This window comes from Hydra viridissima, unplaced genomic scaffold, assembly GCF_058129835.1.
Source record: "Hydra viridissima isolate aposymbiotic clone 2 unplaced genomic scaffold, HvirCarnegie_v1 scaffold_13, whole genome shotgun sequence".
NCBI lineage: Eukaryota > Metazoa > Cnidaria > Hydrozoa > Anthoathecata > Hydridae > Hydra > Hydra viridissima.
In genome coordinates, this window is record NW_028324312.1 from 2,024,934 (window position 1) to 2,050,044 (window position 25,111).

General features: G+C 30.3%; 1 protein-coding gene, 2 long non-coding RNA genes and 2 pseudogenes across 3 annotated transcripts; 1 reads left to right on the forward strand and 4 right to left on the reverse strand.

Moving 5' to 3' along the window:
• Positions 1–2,106: 2,106 nt before the first annotated feature.
• On the reverse strand, positions 2,107–2,812 carry LOC149880005 (uncharacterized). Its single transcript, XR_016446434.1, has 2 exons — positions 2,670–2,812; positions 2,107–2,486 (listed from the first exon to the last, which is right to left on the reverse strand). It is a non-coding gene; the product is annotated as an uncharacterized LOC149880005 (long non-coding RNA).
• Positions 2,813–2,830: 18 nt separating this feature from the next.
• On the forward strand, positions 2,831–4,422 carry LOC149880006 (uncharacterized). The gene is made up of 2 exons (XR_016446435.1): positions 2,831–2,974; positions 3,363–4,422. It is a non-coding gene; the product is annotated as an uncharacterized LOC149880006 (long non-coding RNA).
• A 17,663-nt stretch (positions 4,423–22,085) lies between these two features.
• Positions 22,086–22,502, reverse strand: LOC145188266 (uncharacterized). Its single transcript, XM_090070713.1, has one exon. The coding sequence runs from the start codon at positions 22,500–22,502 to the stop codon at positions 22,086–22,088; it is 417 nt and encodes a 138-aa protein (XP_089926839.1).
• A 367-nt stretch (positions 22,503–22,869) lies between these two features.
• Positions 22,870–23,833, reverse strand: LOC149880007 (uncharacterized; annotated as a pseudogene).
• Positions 23,834–24,084: 251 nt separating this feature from the next.
• LOC149880008 (uncharacterized) lies at positions 24,085–24,702 on the reverse strand (annotated as a pseudogene).
• Between the last annotated feature and the right edge of the window lie 409 nt (positions 24,703–25,111).

The following is a 25,111-nucleotide window of genomic DNA, read 5'->3' on the forward strand; positions in this document are numbered from 1 at the left end:
AAAATCAATGGATTTCTGGAAAAAAACTGTGTTTCAAAAATGAGTTCGAGTCGAAAATTTCTTTTTGAGATTCTCGATAGAAATCTCTTATCCTCTCGTATTGTATCGTATTGTCTCGTAACCTTTTTAAAAAACACGATCTCGTATCGTAATGGTCTCGAAACCAATCGAGATTTTCTAGTATTGTATCGTAACGTCTGGAAATGAAAAACATTTAGAAAATCCGGTGCTTAACACACACACAGATATATAACATTAAATGCATCTCATTTTTCTTAAGCTCTTTTTCATTGAGGGATGATGAATGGTTTTAAAAATTTTAAATCACGTTTTTTCTTGGTCTCTCATATACTAGAAAGTATAAACTTTCTAGTTTTTGGGTTCCAGACATGCTTGAGTATATTCTTCCTATGGTATTTAACTCTGCATTTACACTTTCGCTAAACTGCTCCCTTCATGATCCGAGGCCCATTCCCTATGTCCTCAAAAACACTCACAATTGGTTCTCGAACATACATACTTTTGGAGTTGATTTATAAGGCCAAGTATTTGGTTTCCAAAAGTTACTCGTAATGCTCCCCTTTTTGCTACTTTCCGTCCTAATGCGGCTGCCGCTTTTAAATAACTATGAAAAAAAACTCAGAATAAAATCGAATTTTCGTCACAAATAATTTTTCAACAACTAAATGATAATTCTTTCAAATCCCTCCAAACAAATCACAAATAACATACTCAACTTGCATCAACATTCAACAAGTCAAACTTTTCTTATATCTTGATAAACCTCTTTCTTTAATCATTTAGCTCTGCATCTCTTTATTGTTTTTTTATCCGGCGCCATGTAAATTCACGAGGATTTTACATGGCGCCCGTTAAAAACATTTAACAAATGATTTAAAAAACAATTGGAAAAGTAAAAAAGATTTCGTATTTGTTAAGCCAAATAAAAGTTACTCCCCAAATCGCATACTGATTAATAACAAATTCGAAACTAATCATATAGCTATCTACAAACATTTTAACAAGTTCTTCACTATGATTGTTTCAAAGTTGACCTACGGAACTCCAATTTATAGACTCAAAGTTCAAAAAAATCTAACCAATCCTAATAGCAACTCTTTTTTTGTCCAACCAATAACGAAAGAGGAAACCCTAATCTATACAAATTCCATTAGCATAGAAAGTAAGAGTGTTGGACCGAACAGCCTTCCAACAAATTTTCTTAAACTGGTGTCTGAAATTCTATGCAAACCACGAAACATCATTTCATTTTTAGTTTTGATTTTGAAGATTTTCATGTTAAAAACATGCATCTCAAACATATTTATCACTAGAGTTAGAACATCAAAATTAATTTTCTTTTAATAAAAGGAGTTCATTTTGTGTAAGACAAATTAAAATTTTAGATGACCAAATTTTAAATTCAATTTTAAGTTAAAAAAAACTAATGAGAAAGTCTCCATAAAAAAATTTAAAAATTGGGTTGTTAGAAGTGTCTAAAAGATAAGCGCCAATCGTACAATGAAATTGTGTACATTTTCTTTGAAATTTTTCACGTCACACACAAACAGCCAATAAATTTGAAATGTCAGTTTTCTAAAAACAACGAGTTTTTGACAGCTTTTTTTTCTTATTTTTTCTTGTTACAGTTTTTAATAGCATTTATACAAAAGTTCCTTATCTAATTTGTACATTTTTTGATTACTTTGTCATGGTTACACTCTTATGTGCATGCGTTCTTAAGGCAATTAATGCACCTATGCCAAACCATATACAGCTTGATGAGATCAGAAAGGCATTTTATGCTTAATGTCAAACTCTTTATGCACTTAACTCTAATTGATCAATCCGCGAGGTGAATACATGCCACTCGCGTATAAACGAAATTGACACGAGAGAAAAACGGACATTTCTCAGACTGGCCCTAAATAAATCCGAGCAGGTGTTGCTTAAATATAAGTCAAGATAGTTTGTAGCAAGAGAATTCTAGGTCAGCCTATGATTTTGATTAAAATCAAAAAGAGATTAAGATTGAAATTCTGATTTCGATTCATATCGGAATTATGAAACAACTTTGGATGTATAAGAAAGTTAAAAACCCATCTATATGTTAACCGAAGTTATTTATTTTATAACTTTAAGAATACGTAAGTATTTCAAAGGAGATTAATACTTTTTTCCTTTGATCACGTACGCATACCCTTTGTCTTCTTGGGCGTTACTTGCGGAATGAACGTTGTGACGACCACCTCCAGAGTCTTTAGCCGTAGATAGAAGCTTGTCCTCTGCCCTCATCATGTTGGCAGTTGGGGCCACATACATAATACCAGTATAACCTTGACTTTTGTAGTCACTTGCACGTGCATTTGGATTGTTTGTTGCTCCCACACGAATGGACCCTTTTTCAGTAGCAATTTTGTTCAACTCCTTCTGAGTAACTTTCTTAATTTCCCGTATTCCAGACATGGTTCAACAAAACTCTGCAGCTAGAGAAATGAAGTAAAATAAAAAAAAAATATTCAAGTTCGATTAGAAAATAAATTATAATACAAAATTTAACTTAAAAAAAAAATGTAAAAAAAAGGAAAAACTGCAAAAAAAAAATGCTTAAGCAAAATATATTTCAAAACAAATGCAGTTTTAACAAAACTATATTTATTCAAACGTACTTTCTCCAAAAGCTTAATGAAGTCTTAGTGCCTCTACTCGGCTGAAATATGAGAATATATGGTTTCCAAAACCAAATTATACTATTTGCATATACAATGACTAATATTAACAAGACAATTTTTTTATATACAAAGCAAACAATGTAAATACAAATGATGGTAATCCTGTAGTTTAGCGGTATAAAACCATTAAATTGTTTGCTTGAATAAACTCTACGGTGATGAATTCGAAAACAAGTAATATGAAAATGGTGAGATGAAACGTAAAAGGAAACTAAATTCTTAAGAAAGGCGTGATTCAAAAAGTAATATTTATTATTTAATTTCTAAAAAGCATATTAGAAAGAAAAATAATTGCTTAACTTTGTATTTATAACTTTGAGCAGTAAATATTTTATAACTTTGGCAAGTAATTAGTTGAAAACAATGTAAAATTATACATTATAAACAGATTTTAAATATTTTGAGGCAGCGTTTTTATTAAACAATTGTTTTAGTGGTGTTGTTATGGCTATATGCACATTCGGGGCGGGAAATTTTTTACCTTTATTTGTAGGGTTGCTAAATAGTTCCCGGACAAATCTAAAATTTAAACTTAATGCTCTATTCTCATACCTATTTATGTGACATTAGATTGCTGATAAGTTTTGATCATGTGCATTTATTTGTGATAAATATTAATAATTTTTTTAGTTATTATTATGCCTTCAAAGAGAATAACTGATTGTATTGCTATACAAAGATTATTTGAGAGTGGTCATAATGGTGCAGAGATATTTAAATTGCTGAAAAATAGTGGCTACAAAAGAACTTTTATTTATAAAACCATTGATCGATTAAAAAAGACTGCAACTGTTAATGATCGCCCTCAATCCGGCCGCCCATTTACAGTATCCACAAACAGCAACATTAAAAAGATACGTCAGCGACTTCAACAAAATTTGCACAATCACCAGGAAAAATTGCCGCATCCAATGGTATAGCCAGAACTTCGGTTCAGTTAATTATGAAAAAGAAGCTCGGTCTTTAGGCATATAAAAAACAAAAACGTCATGGTTTAACTAATTTTCAAAAAAAAAAATAGGGTGATCAGATGCAAAGCGCTCCTGGCCAGGCATGCTGCTGATGAATTGGATAACATAGTGTTTTCAGATGAGAAGCTATTCACAATACAGTAACATAAATCATCAAAATGATCGTGTGTATCGAGTAATATTTGAGGAAATTTCTGAAAAGATTCGAACCGTTCAACGTTTTCAGAAACCTATTGGATTTATATTTTGGGGGGCAGTAACCAAGAAAGGAGCTCTTTCTTTGCTGGTCATCGATAAAGGGGCTAAAGTTGATGTTAACTGTTACATAACGCATGTTTTGGAAGCACATTTGGTACCTAATGTTTGTTTAATGTTTCCAAATGGTAACTGGGTTTTTCAGCAGGATTCTGCTCTTGCACACAAAGCCAGTCACCCAGACTTGGTGTTCGGAACATTTACAAGGCTTCATCTCCTCATTAGAATGGCTCTCGTCATCACCAGACATCAATCCTTTGGATTATTCTGTTTTGGGGACACTGGAAGCAAGGGTTAATGCTTCACAACATCATAGTTTAGAGTCACTTAAAGCAACTGTACACAAAGAGTGGAAAAAATTATCAAAAACAATTTTGTGTGATTTAATTTATGTTTGGCCTGATCGTCTTTGTGCTGTATTGAAATACAAAGGAGGCAGATTTGAATAAAAATGTATGTTGTTACTAAGTGTTGTTATTGTTAATTACAGGCTGTAAAATCAGAGAGAGATCTTTTTGTGAGATTGAGAAAATGTAGTTTTCCTAAGTCCAGGAAGTTTTTGGCAAACGTGTAATACAAACTAAGGGTGGTAATATTTAAGATTTTTTTCTGATAATCAACTTCTCCTTTATTACCTAAGCATTTTAAAAAGAATTTCAATTATAATTGATTCAAAAACCCTCAGCGCAAACTCTTTAGTGTGAGATGCTAAAGGTTTTCAAAAATTAAGTTTGGGTATAGATTGGAAAGTCTTGTATTCATAAGCAATAACCTTTACAAACTAAATTTTATACCAAATAAAAGTTGACATGTTTACATGGTGCTGATACAAGCTACATGTAAAGACCTACGTAAATTGCTTGACAAATTTTATGTTTTCAGTTTAATTTCTGAAAGAGAGCTAAGGGACGGCCTTAGACTACTCTATGGTAAAATTGCATGCCTCTATTACAGATTTTTTGACTGGGTTAAGCATATATTTCATGCAATAAATTGTTCTTGAATTCTATTGTGCAATATAATTAGGTCATGGTTTGGAAAAACGAATTGCAGGTAAATTAGTTACATCTTGATAAGACTCGTATCTTTTATATAACAAATCCAGCTCTGTATAATTATTCCTGCCGTATTCATTACTTCTTTTAACTGGCCCGTTAGACGTGTATTGTTCAATTAAACCATGGTGGTTACTAATTAACTCATTAATGAATCTGTAATTAATATTAGGCGATATTGACAAAGAATCAAACTTTGAGTTCATAAAATGCTTAATTATTAGGTCTGGAACATGAGTTCGACAAGGTCGAGAATTATTTTTCTCTAACCTTTAAATACTCCATTTTCTGAATCTGTATTTACTGCCATGGTCTCACATATTGCAACAGAAATTTTATTTAAAAAGTTAAATTCCAAAATAATTTTGTGCACCATGATTAGGGCTGCTAGCTCGAACGTGTTCAAGTTCGAACGTTCGAACTTTACGCCAAAATTTTAATGTTCAGGTTCGAACTTTTTTCGCTTAAAAGTTCGAACTTTCAGAAGAAATGCCTAAAAAATTAAAACATTAATTAAAAATAAAACATGGCTACTTTCAAAAACGTTAGCACATCCAGAAGCACATCAATTATGCATAAATGGATAGCATGATTGTAACAAATATGTTACAATCATGCTATCCATTTATGCGTAATTGATGTGCTTTTTAAAAAAAAAAAGTGCTGCACTACCAAACGATGATTTTGACAATGAACCTGTTGATACCATTGAAGTTGGTGATACCATTGAAGTTGGTAATAACAATGAAGTTAGTGAAACCATTAAAGTTGAAGATACTATTGAAGTTGGTGATACTATTGAAGTTAATGATTCAATTGAAGATGTTAATGAAGATTATGGTGGTGAACTTGATAAAGTTAATAACCTTTGTGTTGCCCTAAAGCCGCTCAAACTAGCTATTGAAGCACTTTCCAAACGTGATGCTGGTTTATTGTCTTCTGAAATTATAATTCAATTCATCCGGAAAAAATTGAATGAAGCCAACACGCCAATTAGTCAACTTGTAAAACAGCAATTTGAAAAAAGAATTGTTGAAAGGAGAAACATAAAGTTAATACATCCAATGAAATATTTATCAAACCCAGATGTTTTGAATCAAGATGATCAGTTTGGGAATAAAATAAAAGGAAACTCTATAGCAAATATTGCAACCTATCTTATTCAAAGATTATTCCAGTTTAGCGAGGAAGACTCTGATGCTGATGGAGAAGTCAATAACAGTGATATAACTGATGATATGAAAAATGCTGACATGAAATTGACTTAAGCTCAAGAACTTAAATGTTTCATTAAAACATCTGATTTTCAAATGACAGTAGACAAAGGTGAACTTGGATCTAACCTCATTAAAAAGGAAATGGCTCTTTTTGAAGCCAGCAAATCAAGACCCAAAAATTTAGAAATGCTTTTTAATGCTCTTAAAACTATTCCTCCGACATCTGTGGAGGCTGAAAGGGTTTTCTCTAGCCTAGGATTATTTGCTACAAAAATAAGGAGCTCATTACGGGATGATACATTAGATGCATTAACATTTTTAAAACAAACACTTAAAAATACTGAGTGATGTTGTTTATTCTAAAATAGACAATTTTTTCAAGTTAAATGTAGTGAAAATGAGAAGCGGGTCTCAATAATAAACAGCTTTGTTTTTATAAATAAACAGTTTTATGAATAGATAAATAAACGGTTTTGTTTTTAACTTGTACTCTTTTATTTTGAATTCTTTATTACATTAAAAAAAGTTCGAAAATGTTCGAACTTTTTTCCCAAATAGTTCGAACATGTTCAAGTTCGAACTTCTAAAAAAAAGTTCGAATTGGCAGCCCTAACCATGATATAAGTTGAGACAGAATTCCCTTTCACTAGATATATATAGTTATATAAAACTATTTAAAAATTTAGACTTGCTGGAACTGCAAGTGCTATAAAGATGTTGTTCGTCTGTGCTTTTATCATCAAATATAAGCATCACATATCTTCCGACAACTTAACATAAGATTAAATGAAACTTGCTTCATGCTCTAGTGTTGAAGACGCCTTTCCGACGGTGGATCTACTAATCGATATCTCACCAACTGTATTGAGAACAGATTTGGCAATCTTTGCTGTACACTTTATTAAAAACCCTTCATTTTCAGCTATCTTAGCTATCATATTACTGGTGATCTTTACACGCTTCAGTGGAATGGTGCAATGACTAATACTATTGTCTTCTGAACTTTCACTACTAGTATTGTCTATATCATGGAATGATTGACTGTTACTTATTTCAATTTCCTTTCTTTTAGGTGAAAGGTCTCGTAGGTTGTAATAGGCTCTTTCGCTACACTGTGATAGACGAATGAACGACTTCCGAAGTTCATAAAAGAGTTTTTCTTCTCGATATTTTTAAATGTAACATTTTTGGGCAATAAGTGAAATATTTTACCCCAGCTATTAGTAATACTTGTCTTCTTAATACTTTATGTTGCTTTAATCGGAAAGTTATAATGATGAATGGCAGTACTTTTCTTCGCACTGATTTCTCCGGAAAACATGGTATTGTCATTTTATTCCATTTTTGACAAACTTCAATCGAGATTTATTTAATAACATTTCTTGACCGAGGAACATTACCCGATTCTAAGAAAAAATTATATCTTTCTATCATTAGTTTTGTTTGACATAAAATTGAAAAATCCATCAGCTAAGTGAGCTATCACTTAATTCTCCGTACAAACGATTTCTTGGCTTGGAAATATTGGAAGGACAATCTTTTTCTTAAATTGAGCCATTCTCTTATATCTTATACATCTAACATATAGTTTAATTTTAAAAATATGCAATATATGAGTTAAATATTATGAGCTATTTAAACACATTTTCATAATTTTTAAAAGTTTCAAAATGGATTTACGCAGAAAATTTTTTGCATTTTTATAGTTTATTTTTATGTTTTTCTGAGTTATAGATAATTTCTTCACCATCATTTATAAGGCAACGAGGTAGAAAAAAACTTCCCATCCATAATATATGTGGGCTATTCCATTTTTAACTTACCTTACACTCACAGCAATTTTATCAATTACTTTTTATTTAAAATGTAACATTTTTAGTATAAAAGCAGTAAGTCTAAAGAACAAAGTAAGTTTAAAAGTTTTCGATCTGGAAAAAATTGCATTTATTAACTTTCTTTGCCCTAAGTTTAACAATTCCTTTAGGCATGTCAACAAAAAATGCCAAATTATACTCTTAACTTCCTTTTTTTTTTTTTTTTTTATTTCTTGTCTCTTTTTAAAATCTGATAAGCATAAACAAAAATTTCTGTTAAACTTTTTTTTGCTATTTTGCTTTGAAATAGTTAATGTATAGTAGCGTGCAAAAGTTTATAAACAGCTAAATTTTTCAAGTTTTTTTGTCATAACATTGACTTTTCAAATCAATGAAATTTTCTGCAATTGCTCCTATAATGTGATAACCTAATGTAACTAACTCAAAAAAAAAAAAATAACTTATAACAGAGGAGAGAAGTTCAAATTTTATTGAAGACATAAATCGTGCTAAAGTTTAAAAACAAATGAAAAAAATTCAAAAAAGACATTTCTAAATTCTCCATAATTTTTCATCAAACCACATTTGTAATTTTTTGGAAAGCCTCCAGATTTTAACATAGCTTAAGAACAACCATTATAGGGTCAACGAAGTAGATGAGAATATCTATAGGGATATTTTTCCAACAATACGAAAGCACCTCGAATAAATCATTTTTTATTGTCGGTTTTTCGCCTTTAAATTGGTGATCAAAATATTCCTAAACATATTCTATTGGATTTAAATCTGGGTTTTGAGAAGGTGAGTCCGAAGAAGGAATTTTTTTCAAATTAAAAAAAACTGATAGAATTTGCGCGATGCTTTAGATTGTTGTCTTGCTGGAAAATCCAACCACGAGGCATTTTGTCCGTTCAATATGGCAGCATAACATTCTTGATTTTATCTAAATGCACATTCTGATTTGTTATGCGTTCAATTAGATAAAGTGGACCAATGGAATCACGGCTGAAAGATTCCCAAACCATTATATTACCACTATCATGTTTAACTGTTGTCATTAGATACTTAGGAGCAAATCTTTTATCTTTCTGACGTCTCATGTACTTGATTATTGAATGGGCATTGCTACCTAACATAAAAATTTTTGATTAGTCACTGAAGAAGACTTTTTACCATTCTTTTGAAGTCTTTTTCAAATTTCATTTGGGCTGAGCCATTTATTTAACAATATTAATGGTTTCTTGCCAGGACAATGACCAAACAAACTATCCTGACGCAGGCGTCGTTTCGCAGTGTCTACGCTGCACTTAACAGCATAATTTTTGCTTAAAAAGCAATTTAGATCGGCTGGAGTTCCATGGGGTTCTTGTTTTCATTTACTTACCAAAGTTCTGTCTTGATGTTCTGCAGTTATCTTTGGCTTACCTGAATGACGCTTGTTTTCAAGTGTCTTTTGGTCTCTGTTTCTCTTAACTAGTATAATAATTGTTGATCTATCCATAAAAACCTCAAAAATTTGCATGTGAGGGATCATCTCTCAAGCACGTATTATTACATAATTCTTTCCTCTTGACAATTCCTTTGCCTTTCCCATTATCTTTTAAATTCAATTTAAGTAAAATATTTTCTCCAGTAAACTGATTTTAAAATAAATACATTTTTCTTATTGATCTTCTTAATGGGGAATGAAATTGTTTATAAACTTTTGCACAGTTATGTTTTCAATAAAATTTTTATTTATTGAATAAATCAGACAATGTTATCAAATTATAGAAACAACTGTTAAAAATTTCATTTATTTTCAGTGAAGTCAAAAAGTTGACAAAATGACTTAAAAAATTTGAAAAATGACTTAAAAAATTTAGCTGTTTATAAACTTCTGCACGCTACTGTATATCAAAATATATCTGTTAATGTTTGTCAGGTTTAAAATGATTCTGTGCGTCACAGTCACAGAATCTTCTTCCTCATACCAATGCATCTCTTTTTTTTATTTTACTGCATCTTTCAATGAATGTTGAATCGATGTAAAATTTTCTTTCGTTAAACAAATTTTTGAGTAGAGACTTTCCACTTGGACAAACAAACAATATATTAAAAACAACTCAAACTTTCTTGAAATGCTTTTGAGTTTGTAAAAAATTTATTTTTAGTGCTGTTTAGCAAGAGCTATATTTGTTAAAAGCACAATTATTATAACTTAATATAAAACCCTAAATACAGTAGCGCGGTAAAGTTTAGACAGTGCAAGCTGTTTTTCAATTTTTTAAAAACATTTCACAAACTTTTTTCAAACCAGCTGAAATTTTCTTACCATACTCTAATTCAGCTTATATTAAAAAAGTTTAGTCAAAATAAACTTTCTTAATGTTAGCTGACAATAAGGTTTTGGTAACAAACGTACCCTGCGATTAAATCAGAAAGCAATCTTTTCGTTCATTTCCTTTCAAAATTTCCCTAAACAGCAGCACAATTCAAATGTTTGAGACAAAGAGGTGTGCAAATGTAATTGTATGATGCTCCTAACATATCCTAAGGCAACATGATTTGTGCTAAGTTCCTATACCTAAAAAAGGTGCTGAATCCAGCATTCCCATTTTTAATATTAACCTTCCAGTTTCAACAGATTGATTACAAGTTGCAACTTGGTTAAGTTTCTTTTGCTCCAACAAAGTTTCTATTATTTATGAAAACTAGCAAAAAGCGACCCGTAATAAGGGTTATGGTCGGTTTGTCACTTAATTTATAGTGGCTGTTTTCCACAATTTAAAGTTGCGAAACCATAACTAATACCCAATAAGAAAAACATCTTCAAATTGAAAAAATTAAACTATCTGTAAAATTAAAATAAAAAGTATGCGGAGGTAAAATAGTTTATCAATTATTTTGCATTGAGTAGTTTACAACTGACATAGGTCATATCAGTGTAAGGCAGAACCATTTTCCTCGACATTGCTAAGTTCAAAACAATACGTTTTTAGTTAGAAACAAAAGTTCAAAACAATACTTTTTTAGTTACTGAAACAAAATAATAACACTTCGTCATGCTTTAAATTGAAGAAAAAGTAAAGCTGAATTCTTGTAATATTTTTTATAACATGAACTTTAATTCATAAGATTAATATAAAGCGAACGTAAATTATACATGAGTTATTAATTTTTTGGTATCCCCTTGATACATGTTTCTTTAAAAAAGGAAATTATTTTTAAAACGTTAAATACACACAACTAAATAAATTTATTAAAAATAACTGATCATTTGACCATCACTATATATGGCACTAATCTGACCATTTTTATATGTGCCCTCTTTGTTTCAATAGTTTTAAGTAAAGGACCTCCCTTCCCCGTCTTTGCCTTAATTGTAGTCAGGAGAATAGTGTTATTTTAATTAAAAGTAATCAAGTTATTGATGGAGACCTTTTACCAGAAATAAAATCTAAAACAATGATTTACATGTATAAGAATTTTTTCTTTCCTCAAAAGTGTTGCAAATGCAAAATAAGCTAATTAATTATTTAATTAATTAAACACCTTACAAAATTTAAGTTACTCGATATTTGACAATTGCACAAAACTGAAATATTCACCCCGCCGCCCCCGCCCCCCTCCTCCCCCGCCCCCTTTAAAAAGATCCCCTAAGTTATGTACAACAAACTAGTAGGCATAAAAGAGAGGAAATTTAAAAAAATTGAACTAACTGCATATATTTATACCATTTTAACTGACAAAAATTTACAATAAAGGGTTATCAGGTTTTTTTTTTTATAAATCGTATAAATGCGTCAATCGTAAATCTTAAAGAAAAAAAAAACACCACATAAAAACTGAAAATCGATTTACCTTTTTATAGTAACCTATTTTGACATGGCAGTTAATATAAACAATTATCGAAAATGTAACTATAAAATCTGTTTCGAAGTGCAAAAGGATTAACAATACTAATATAAAAAAAAATTAAAAAAAAAAAAAAAAAAAAACAAATTAAGATATAAACTGCATTTTTAGCACAATGTTGTCTTAGTTTTTATTGAATAAATGAAAGCAGTAAGTTCCAATAATCAAACTACCTATTATTCATTTTTAACAATAGCCACCAACGTGAAGGTAAGCTAAGCAGTCTATCAACACAAAACATTATAGTAATAACACATAACAATATAATATTTACACCCTTGATCCTAAAATCCAGCGAAAATAACAAACCAAATTAAAATAAGAAAGGCAAAATTAGAAAACCAATTTAAAGATAACTATATATTTATCTTTTTACTAAACATATAACTACATAAAAGTATATTTATCTTTATATTCAACATTGAATATTCAATCACTTTAAATTTAGGAAATTAAAACACCCTAGATTTAATGATTAAGGTTGTATACTCTCCCATAAACTTTACGCTTAGCATTAACAGACACTACAGTGTTTCAAGAATAATTAAAAAAGGCTAGACAACACAACCTAGCTCTAAAGCAGTAAAACCCCCTGACACTAAATGCTGCCAAGTCACACCTCTGCTATAAGTACACCGCTTGGCTGGCAAGGTTATCAATCTTGCTCAATATAATGCCAACTCACACCACTTTGAAAACATTGAAACAACATAATTTAAACATATATACAGCTATAAACAAATAAGGTTTCATATAACACATATAAACATATTAAATGACAGATATATTTATCAAAAACTATGAAAAAAAATATTAAAATAATAAAAAAAATATAACATTATTTGTGTAACTATTTTCGCCTAATATTTCTTGAATGAGATGTTTATCAATTATGAAAAACAAATTACTAAATGGTCTAGTTCTTGAACATGCAAAATATAGTTGACCATGAGAGAAACACGGTTTTTTGAGATATACCCCAACTCTATCAAATGTTTGACATGACTTTTATTAATTGTCATTGAATAAGCCAATCTGACAGGAAACTGAAGACGTTTCAGAACAAAAGGTATTTTAGAATCTGATTAAGCCGAATGAATTCGAGGAATAAAAACCTATTTACCACCAGAAACACCTGTCAAAACCTCTGCATCAATATAATTATTTTGAAGAGCATAAACTTTCATTCAAATACCATAGCATAACCCAGCTTTGAGATATAAATTTCTAAGTAGCATAATTACACAACTAATTTTCAATTTTAAAGAAACAGATAGCATACCTAAAGGAGTTAAGCTATTCAAAAACTCAACAGGAAAATTATTTCTTTCATTAAGGTCATCAGTACCAATTTGATCAGCACGTAAACAAGTTTTGACATCACCCGGCAGACATTCAAGCACTTCTTCATTTATAATTAATCAACATTAGTTGGTGTTAAAATCACGCATTTAGAACAATTTTTTTTGATCAGCATCTTCAAAAATCCTTTCAACAATTGATTCATTTTCTCTAATAATACACTGCTTTGGTATTTAAATGCATCCTTTAAAAGGATCCTCCTCTTTGACAGGAATTGCTCCATTCCCAAGTTTTAGTAGCCATTGGGAAAATTCACCTTCCCTATCTTGTACTCTCATATTTTCAGTTAATGCAAACTTCTGCACCCATTGCCAATGCGAAGAACATTTTACAAACAATTCTACCATCTCAGATGGTTGTGTTTATACACAATTCTGCTATTTCAGTTGTTGAACATTTTCATCAAAATTTTCTAGATTTAAGCCTATAAATTCATCAATAACAGGCCGATTGTAATCAGCCAGCATTTTACCACTTTGTTAATAATCTTTTCAACTTGATGAAGAGTAGCTTGTTCAGCTATTAAAAGTGGGATTGAGCGGTGAATGAAATCTTCCATCATAAAAGCTTTGCATCATAAAAGCGTGTCATCTTACAACAATTCTTTTAAAACACATGCTTCACGAAACGTTTCAAGGACAATACCATTAACAGTACGCACATTCTCCCAAGATGTTGCTCCTTTTGCTTGCAAAAGTAACAGTCTAAGAAAAAACAATTCTCCAGTTGGATAAACTTTAAACATTCTTGCTGTCACCTTATTATCACCCCTTTATCTAACCTTTCATTTATAATGTTTATCATCAAATATAAAGTGATAAGGAATGTCTACATAAGAATAGCAATGTGCTCTTTTATTTTCAGTATTTAACTTAAACCATGCAGTTAGGTGCAAATCACGTTAAGCTGCACGATCTAAAGCCATTTGTTCTGCTCCTTCTCTAAAATACAATAATTGATTTTCAGGTAGATGTTTACCAAGTCACAGCACTTTGAAAACACGGAAACAATATAACATAAACATAACTACCAACTATAAACAAATTAAATGTGTTTAAATATGTACACTACCGTGCGAAAGTCTCCGCTCATTTGTAATATTTCAATAAAGTAACAAAAGTTTGCAAGAAAATTGCGTTTATTTTTAATTGTTTATTAAACAATGAATTAGACAGTAAATACAATACATTTTAGGATGATTTTAAATATATAAAATCAAGAAAATGTTAATATACTAAGTTGTAAATGTTAAATTTTATTTTCATCAATATGAGACCCCTTGGAGCGTATAACAGCAGCGCATAATCTTGGCATTCGGGCTAATAATTTATTCATGGTTTCCGCTGTTATCTCATTCCAAGCTTTTTGCAAACGTTCCCATAGCATTTGCTGATTAATAAAAGATGTTTCACCTGCTTCTCTGATCTTCCGATCCAGTTCATCCCACAACTTTTCGATGGGTGATAGATCTGGTGATTGAGGAGGCCAAGTCATAATTTTGTAAACTTTTCCCCTTTCTTTTAGTTTCAAATAATTTTTGCATAATCCAGATGCATGTTTTGGATCGTTGTCCTGCTGCATTATGAATCCTTTCCCAATTATACGAATACCAGATGGAATCGCGTGCTTAACCAAAATATTATGGTACATGTGTTTATCCATGTTAGATGTGATTTTAACTAAATCTCCAGTTAACCCATTGCCAAAACATCCCCAAAGCATAATATTACCACCTCCATGTTTTACAGTACTTTGTATACATTGAGGAAGCACTCTTTCATTAGGTAAATGCCTAACATGCACGCGACGTCGGGTACCAAAAAGTTCAAACCTACTCTCGTCTGTCCATAGAACTTTCTTCCAATCTTCTAATCCCCAATTTTTATGCATTTTTGCCCATTCCAATCTTTTCTTCTTATTTACTGCCCTCAACAAAGGTTTACGTGCAGCAATGCGTCCAATTAAGTTGACTGATCTTAGTCTTCTTTTTACAGTATCAGTTGATACTGGCTTTACCCTTGTTTTGTTGAGTTCTGCTGTTAAAATTGTGGCTGGAATTTTTCTATTTCTTTTGCTGGACACAACAATAAACGTATCTTCTTGCCGTGATGTAACTCTTGGTCTTCCAGAACGTGATCTGTCACTGTTGGAACCAATATCATGCAATCGTTGTAGAGCATATCTCACACCTGATTCGTATATTTTTAACCTGGAAGCAATTTTTCTATATGAATAACCTTCTTCACGTAAAATACATATTTTGCCACGAAGTTCTTCACAATATTCTTTCTTTACTTTCACCATTTCTCAAATTCTTTATTAAATTCAAGACATTAAATGCGCACACTAATGCCATTTTCAAGTATAAATATAAACATAAGTCTATTAAAAGCAACCAATTAAAATTACTGAAAACATCCTTACCATGCCGGAAAGTATCATGCTACTGTCAAACCTAAGCTTACAAAAAATATATTGGTTAAAACTTTTGTGCAGTTTTAAATTTAATAAAGAATACTGAAGAACTTTATATGTATTTTACGTGAAAAAGGTTATTCATATAGAAAAATTTCTGCCATGTTTTTAGCAGCAGAACTCAACAAAACAAAGGTAAACAAAATTATTTGAAACAAAAAGAAAAGGAAAAAGTATGCAAAATTATGATTTAGCCTCATCAACTTTTTATATTAACATTTTATTCTTTTTATATATTTAAAATCATCCTAAAATGTATTGCATTTACTGTTCCTTGCAAATATTACACATAAGCGGAGACTTTTGCACGGTAGTGTATATAAGGTTAAATATATACCTTACATACATATTTAAACACATTTTTAAAACAATTATATAACATATTAACACATACACAAACAATAAAAAAACGCTTTACATTATTATAAAAACACATTCATAAAATAACTATAAAGCACTTATTACGACATACACATACGTATCAAAAAAGCATATATTCAAACAATAAACGTGTGAGAACAAAAATTTTAAAAATGATGCGAGAAAGGTTAAAAAGATTCAAAATATATATTTACAAACATTACTCTTTACCTTCTTTTTTCATAAGAACTGTACTTCTCATAACAAAATTTAACCTTTACATACAATAACATGTGACATTCGATGTCAGTGTTGGCACAAAAGTTTAATTTATTTTTCTAAATTTTCTAAAAAGAACAAAAATAGTTAATACATCAGAGAAATTTCAATGTAGTAATAAGCATTTTATGGAAATATCATTAGTATAACTTTAAGTAACATCCATACCCCTATTTTCAGGCGCTACTGCAGCTTCTCCCCCCCCCCCCCCCCTCCTTTTTTTTTTTTATGATTGATTCAGATAGAGAATTTTATGCTAATTTAGAAAAATATAAAAACATAGACCTAAAAGTTAATGGAAAGTGCTCTAAATCGAAGTCAAAGTTGTAAAAAATCCCATTAAAAACCTTAATCTTCGCCATTTTGAAAATAATAAGTTAATGATCTTTTTGCTGACAAAAGCAATACATCAATAGCAAGGTTTTTACGTTAAAAAAGTCGTAAAAGTATGTTTATCTAGCGCAATTATTGTGGAAATGAAAATGGCCGTTTTTTGATTTATTAGAGAATAAACTATAATGCTAGTAATGTACTTTTGTAATAAATTTTAAAAAAGTATTCAACAGTTTTTCTTTCCTAAAAGAAGAATATTGAAACTTTGTTCATTGCTGTTTTATCATATGTAAAATTTAGAAAAAGAAACCTTGAAACCGTTTTTTTTAATAAAAAAAGCCAGCGTACGATACAATGATAATTATTCATCAGTTTTTCTACTTTCTCAAATTCTACGTTCAACCTTTAATTGATATCTTCAATTAATTTCATTTCGTTATAACACTTTTGTTACGAAACTTTAAAACATTAATGCAAAGGCTGATGGAAACCAGGTCTATTTATTGCGCAATTTAACGATAACTAATTTTCGTTAAAAATGAAAGCGTTTTGAAAAAAAATGGCGAATATTAGGGTTTTTAGTGGGGTTTTTTACAACTTTGACTTCGAATTAGAGAACTTTCCGTTAATTTTCAGGTCTATGTTTTTATATTTTTCTGAATCAGCATAATATTCTCTATCAGAATCAATCATAAAAAAAAAAGGGGGGGGGGGAGAGAAACTGCAGTAGCGTCTATTTTCCTTCTAAAAAGTAAGATAATAAAAACAAAACTGCAAAAAGAAAAACTAGAACAAACAAAATATAAACGATTTAAAAAACTAAAATCTTTTCTTATTTATCTAATTAAAATTTAAATCCTTTCTACTTTATCTAAAATAAATGCATATATAACTATTTTATATACTTACTTCAATTATAAAATGATCTTAACGATGATTATTTATCTTAATATGATTCTTTATGCAATATATCTAAACTAATAAATAAATTCCAAATCTAAACTAATAATTAAATTCCAAATCTAAACTAATAATTAAATTCCAAAGGAAAGGAAAGGAAAAAAGTTTTCACTCGCTTCATAGATCTTTCTCCAAGGCCGCGTGCATTTTGAGAACGCGCTCTTTCAAAGCCTAGTAACTAATGACGAAACGACGTTAAACATTGAACATCAAACATTAAACATTAAACATTAAGCATTTCTGTAGAAATTATATTATACGTGCCGATTTCTTTCAATGAACTCCATAGAAAACATTTAAACTATATTTATATACTGTTTGTTTAAAATATAGTTATAGAATGCAAATATTTAGAAACGTGTTACAAATGAATAATTTTCTTTTAAAGATTATTTTTGCGTTTTTGCAATCAAGCCGCAATGGTTGTTTTCTATTTTCCCTGCTTTATTTTCTCAACCTATATATCTTTGAAACTTTTACTCCACTCTTCACTTTATTTTACTAACAACTTATAAATCATAATTCGTCACAAAAGCAGGTTAAATGTTAGTGAAAGATATGTAGCAGCTTTCAAATGAAAGTGCATGGTTATTTAAATAAATTATTGCAATGCAGTAAAATAATTGAAAATTATTTAAAATTTTTTCATGATAATTTCTTTTATCAAAGATCGGGTTTTTGATCAGTGGCCCATTTTAGCGCCTTTTGGAGTTTGATCAAAATTTTAAAAGATAGTTGACCGAATCCTCAAGAAGCTACCCTTGCTTATTCTGGATAACGAAACAAATAATTCTGGTGATAGTGTTTACCACAATGCGGTGCTTTACTTTTGCTCAAAATAACAACACTCGTGTGCCAGTCTTGTCACGGAATCATAATACTCTGTTATATTTATAAACGTATCTCTGAGTAATTGATCTTAAAATCCTCTACTTTCATAGCATAAATCTCATTACTATTTTCGTAACAGAAATCTTGCTCATTTGGACTTTTTTGCACTTATATGGTATTCAATTATACTTTGCAGCCTTAAAATGTTAGTATGTTAACCTGTATAAAAGTGATCCAAGCTTTCACAAGTTAATCAGTAATATTTTACTTATTTTTTTGTTGTATTATTACTTCCAATATTCAGAGGGTATGTAAACTGTTATTTCTTATCATAAAACGCTATTTTCTTTTGAGAAAGAACATGAACAGTTTACGTGTAGTGATGGTGAAATTCTTGTTTATTTAATTCATGTAAAACAACTGCAAAGGTAAATTACGTATCGTTACAGATAATTCCTAACCACAATTACATGAAATTGTAATTCTTTTAAATTGCCAAGTCAAGCAATCAGTATTCTGGAGGAATGTTTTTAAACATGCTTTCTGGGAATCATTCCTCCAGCACACTGATAATACGCCTAAAAAGGGCTTCTAAAATATACAAATACGACAGTTTATACTACATTTTAGAGACAGATTCTACACTGCAAAAAATTGGTTAGTTATTTTATCCAAAAATGTTTAGTACGCCTACTTTTTTCTGTCTAATATATAAAGATGAGTGTTTTGAAAAAGATGACTATTTTGAGTCTATTTTTGTAAAGATGACTGAACATAACTAAGATACGCTAGATTTTCAACAGTAATAGGCAATCTTTTTAGATCACAGAAATAGAAAATATGTAGTCATCGTTTCTGTTTTAAAATGTCCTATACATTTGTGAGATTAGACAAACAACCGCTCGAAATTGCGTTAGTTAAAGGTACCCAAGTTTAACTATTTTTCAATCCATGCACAACCAAAAAAGATATACTCTTTTTTTTTACAGAACTTAATGATAAATTCTTCCAAACTTGTTAACAAAAAATACTTGATCTTTTTTAATAAAGTGCGCCAAGATTGTATGATGCTGTAGACGTCATTAAATTTTTCAGAGAAAGGTTTTTGGGAACTGGACATTTGAACTCATTCTCTTAGAACTGCTGAAGTCTGAAGTACTCAGATGATAGTTCACTTAAGAAATCCAGTCCTTTCTTATTTGTTTTTTTTTGAAACTCACTGGTATGTTTGTTGATTGGCATTTTTAGTGAGACATATAATTCCAACTTGCTTAAACCTTCGCGACATTTTTTAATTCATAAGAAATAATATGGCTCAAAATTTAATTTCAGGCAGCAAATCAGAAATTCTCTCAAAATTTTAAGTTATTTATATTGAATCTTGAAATTCGACATAAAATCTTCAAGAGAATTACATTTGATAAAGCCCTCAAAGATTGTGATTGTTTATAGAAGTTTATTGAGTATTGAGTATTCCCCACCCTTAAATTGGCTCCCTTAGAGCTACCATCTAGATAAAAAATGATTAATACTTAAGATGTTTTTTATGATGGGAGTAAATTTATCCTTGGAGAAATTTAAACGTTTTAAAATCCACGTTTCTGGACTTTAATAGATATATCAATAACGAACAAGTGTAAACCTTAATATATTTCTTAAATGTAAACAACTACAACGTTACAACATTATTAAACTTCGAACTCTAAAAAGCTCGCCAAATGAAAGAGCACTCCAAATTATAAAATGTGCTCACACGCTCCTCCATTCTCACTAGGTCCCAGTCTTACTTACGTAATTTCTACACTCCCCACCTCAGAGATCACTATCTCTAATTACTGGTTGGTCAGCTTCATCTTTAACTCTGCTGTTTTTGCCGACATCCGGTTTCTCCGGTATATTGATTGGAGGTCCAAAGATAAATAGGATGTTTAATATCAACTTCCACAAGTACATTAGGTAAACGTCCATGTAATCGTTAAACACCTTCACTATCATATTTTAAATTTAAGGATTGATAAATATCAGAAAATTCATTAAGCTTTTTTGCTAACAATTGTTCTGTTCTAACCAACATAAGTTCAGCATGTATTACTTCTTCCGTACTAATATAACCTATAGCTTGCTTTTTTCTTCTTTTTCTTTTATTCGATATAACAAATTATTTATAATTTGCATTGCATATAAGGTTACTAATAAAAATTTGTTTATTGAGCTGAAGTTATCTATTTTTATTATCTCATGTAAGTTCACAATTAATGATACTCCCTCCACCACCGTGGCATTTCCGATCATACTAAAAACAATACATTCCATACTGGGCTGATCAAACATATTTTCCGAATCTGCAATTTCATTTAAATTATTTTTTTTGTTTTTTCATCTCGGAATTGATAGACAATTTTGTTAATTCATCTTAGCAATTGTTGTTCGCAGGCCAATTAGTAGGGTCAAGCCTTAAAAATTCAGGTCCATTCCAGTAACTCTAACTTTTGAGAATTAGATTTAAATCGTTTTCTCTAGTTGGAATATCAGCAGGGTTATCGGTTCCAGAAACAAAATGGCAATCATCAATTTTAGATAAACTTCGTATTAAATGTACACAGTTTTCAACCCAACATTTCCATTCCTTATTTTCTCGTTTATTTAAATCGTTTTCTCTAGTTGGAATATCAGCAGGGTTATCGGTTCCAGAAACAAAATGCCAATCATCAATTTTAGATAAACTTCGTATTAAATGTACACGGTTTTCAACCCAACATTTCCATTCCTTATTTTCTCCATGAATCCAAGATAAACAAATTTTTGAATCACTCCAATAGTAAATCCTTTCAATATGAAGTACACTATTAATTGCATTTTTTACAGAATTTACTAATTTGCTCAACAACAACAGTTTGCTTTTTAAATGGGCAACTTTCACTTTTGCTGCAAGTAAGTTTACAACAACCATTTAATTAGCTTCGATCTGTAAATAACACAATGCTGCGTATGCTTTTGTTGAACTGCCACAAAAGCCATGAATTTGAACAGACTTTACTTGTTTAGCTACGTCAGTAAATAAACATTTTGGTATTTGTAAACTACTAAGTTCTTTAAGCCCATGTAACCATTTATACCACTGTGTCCAGACATCATTAGGCAAGAAATCATCCAAATCCATTTTTTCTGTACATATTCTCTGGAACATTTTTGATTGAATAATAATCAGGATCAATAGTCCAAGAGTATCATATATTTTTAAATTGATAAATTATGCGGATCATTTAGTTCGTGGCAATTTAAGTGCCTCATCCACTAATCCATCAAAACAAAAGACAAGTTCATCCAACTTGGTGTCCCAAATGAGTCCTAAAACTTTCCTATATTGTTCAGTGTTAGGTATATCAACCTGAGACTTTATTAAGTTTATTACTTCTTCTGAATTAGATCTCCACTTTGCTAATTCGAAACCGCTTTCTTTCAACACCTCGTGTGCTCTTTTAAAAAGTTCAAAGGCATCAGCAACTTTATCAAATCCAGTTGTAGTATCATCCACATACAAATTTCAAAGAAACTGTGAAACAAAATTTTCAAAGTCCTCCACATAGTTTTTTAAATGCTCTCCTATTTTTGGTTTCAGTAGAAATGGACTGCATGTTAATCCAAAAACAACACGTTTAAATCGAAATAATATTATTTCTGGATTTTGTGAGAACACATCATCAAACCAAATGACGCGCAAATAATCTTGGTCAGAAGGACTAATACCAAAAATCAAAAATGCTTGTTTCATGTCTGATATTAAAGCAATCTTGTGAAGCCTGAATCGAATTAAATTATCAAATAACAACGTAAACAAACAGAGACCGGAATACAGACAGTCATTTAGTGAAATATGTTTCACATTTTTTGATGATGCATCAAATACTATCCTCATTTTCGTTGTATCTTTATCTAAACGAAAGACAGGTGTATGAGGCATATAATGAATTCTACCAGGCAAGCCAGAGTCTGTGACCTTTTGAATGATTCCATCATTTAAATATTCGTAAATGATCTCATTATTCTCGTGTAAAAGTGCTTCATCCTTGTTGAGTCGTCGTTTTGAATCAAGCCTTTTTTCTTTACTTGAATAGTTATCAAGAAAAGTTTCATGAATTCATTTAAATGGTAAGGCAGCTACATAGCTTTTTCCATCATGGTACTTTTTATTTTGAAAATTATAATAAACTTCATTTTATTCTACTCCTAAGCCTTCAATTTCCCAGAATTTCATTATATTCGATTTTTAAACTATCATTGTCAACCTGTAAGGTATTGATATGTATGACATGTGTTGAATACAAACTTTAAGCTGTATAACTTCTTTTAACGGTCATGTTTGTTGGGACACAAGTAACCCACCCCAAATTACTTTCTATGGCTACTGGTCCATCGAAGGTTTTCCTGATAATACGCCTTGTCATAAACTTATAATAATTATCCATTCCAATTAAAATGTCAATTTCAAGATTGTTTCCCACTATATCATTTTCTGCTAATTGTAAGTTCTTAAAAGGATAAGTTTTTTTATGTCAATTTCAAATGTTGATTTTGGAACGGGGAACACAGGAAAGGTTAACAAAGAGCTTTGATATAAATATTAACAGGTTTGGTTTTTCCACGCACACAAATATGTACTACATCTAATATTCTCAGAATTACTTCATCTAAAGAAATCGTTTCATTAAAACTGTTGCTTCTCATAATACTTTAAAATTTAGTTTTTTTCTTAGTGTTTCGGTACAATATGTTCGCTGACTACAACTATCAAATAATAATCTTGAGTTTTCCTCTTTTTTATTTTTTGTATTTTTAGTTAAAGCAGTTGCTGTTTGTAGCAACATTGCTTGTTGTAAACAATTGACATAATTTGTAATAATTTCCTTTAACTAGGAACCATTAAAACATAGTCTCTTTTTTTATACTGGAGGTGTTACATATGCTTACATTATGGTTTTCTTTACATTTCACACACTTATACGACACTTTACAAATTTTGGAAATATTCCCTTTTTCCATGCAAATGAAACAACGTCCTTGTTTTCTTAGCATGTTTTTCCTACTTTATCTATTAGTCACATTTAAACATTTATTAGAAAAATGATTATTATGACAAAAGCAGCAAACCAAGGTTTTTTTTGTATCTACATGAAGTGTTTGAGCAGTGAATTCATTTTGAAAATTAACTTCATCACTATTTGAAGTTTTACCAACTGCTAAACAACACTCACAAGTACAAAGCTCGTCATTAATAAATTTCAATAAGTTCATTTAATTTCCAAATTTGGAGTTTGAATTTTTTCGAGATAATCATTTTTAATTCCGTTGGAATGCGATCAAATAAAATATTTATAAGCATTGATCCATACGTAGCTGTTTCTACTCCAAGGTCATTTAAGTTTCTAACACTAGTTTCAAGTTTATTATTGACATACGAAGTTTAACAATGTCATCAGTTGATTTAACCTTTGGTAATTTAAGTAAGTTGTCCATATTAGTTGAGATATATACTTAGTATATATTTAGATATATACTAGTTGAGATATATACTGAGACAATACTTTCGTATTCCCATACCATTGAGTCAACATGGAGATAGTTTTTTCATAATTATTTGTTATTAATGTTAATCCATAAATGAAATCATGGGCACTTCCCTTAAGCAATCTTTTTAAATAAGTAAATTTCTCTATGTCACTTAAAGGGTTGTTTTCACGGATAGTTGTTTTAATTTGTTCGCAAACTCCTCTCCAATTTAAAATGCTACCTTTATATTCCTCCCATGTAATTTTTGGTAAATTTATGTTACTGTTACACGAACTGACCATTGACTTGGATGAACTTTTGCCTTTACTTACTGTCTTTAAAATATTTTGAGCTCGAATTATTAATAGCTGAATTTTGTCAAGAAAGTATGAGCTTTCGTTAATTTCAATATCCATGGCTTCATCATCATCTATTATGGCTAAAATATCGTAATTCAATCTTGGTTGAAGGCTTTACTTTAAACTTAAGTTTTCCAAACATGATTTCAACCTTCCCGCGTTGTTCTTAATGTACTCAAGCTCTTCTCCTATTCTAACAACACGTTGTATATGTCCGCTTCTAATTCTTTTCTTTTTGTTTAGATTTACACTCATTTTCAAACGATTTTCAATCAACTATATATCCTTTTGTTTGTTGACTTCACTTAATGATTAATACACAGATAATTCAGCAGTAAACCAATATCAATTTTTTTTTTTTTTTTTCACTTCGAGGTCACCATTTAAAATCCAGGTTTCTGGACTTTAATAAATGATAGCTATATCGATAATGAACAAGTGTAAACCTTAATATATTTCTAAAATAGTATAAACAACTACAACGTTACGCCATTATTAAACTTTAAACTCTAAAAAGCCCGCCAAATGATAGAGCTCTCTAAATTGTTAAACGTGCTCCCACGCTCTCCCATTCTCATCAGTTTCCAGTCTTATTTACATTGTTTCTACATAATGAAACGCTGCTATCAATTCTTTTGAAAAAGGTTCATATGTTATGTCTCCA

What these genes read in the sequence shown, in the direction of transcription:
- LOC145188266 (XM_090070713.1), bottom strand. Translation starts at nt 22,502, where the DNA reads ATGCCTCATACACCTGTCTTTCGTTTAGATAAAGATACAACGAAAATG.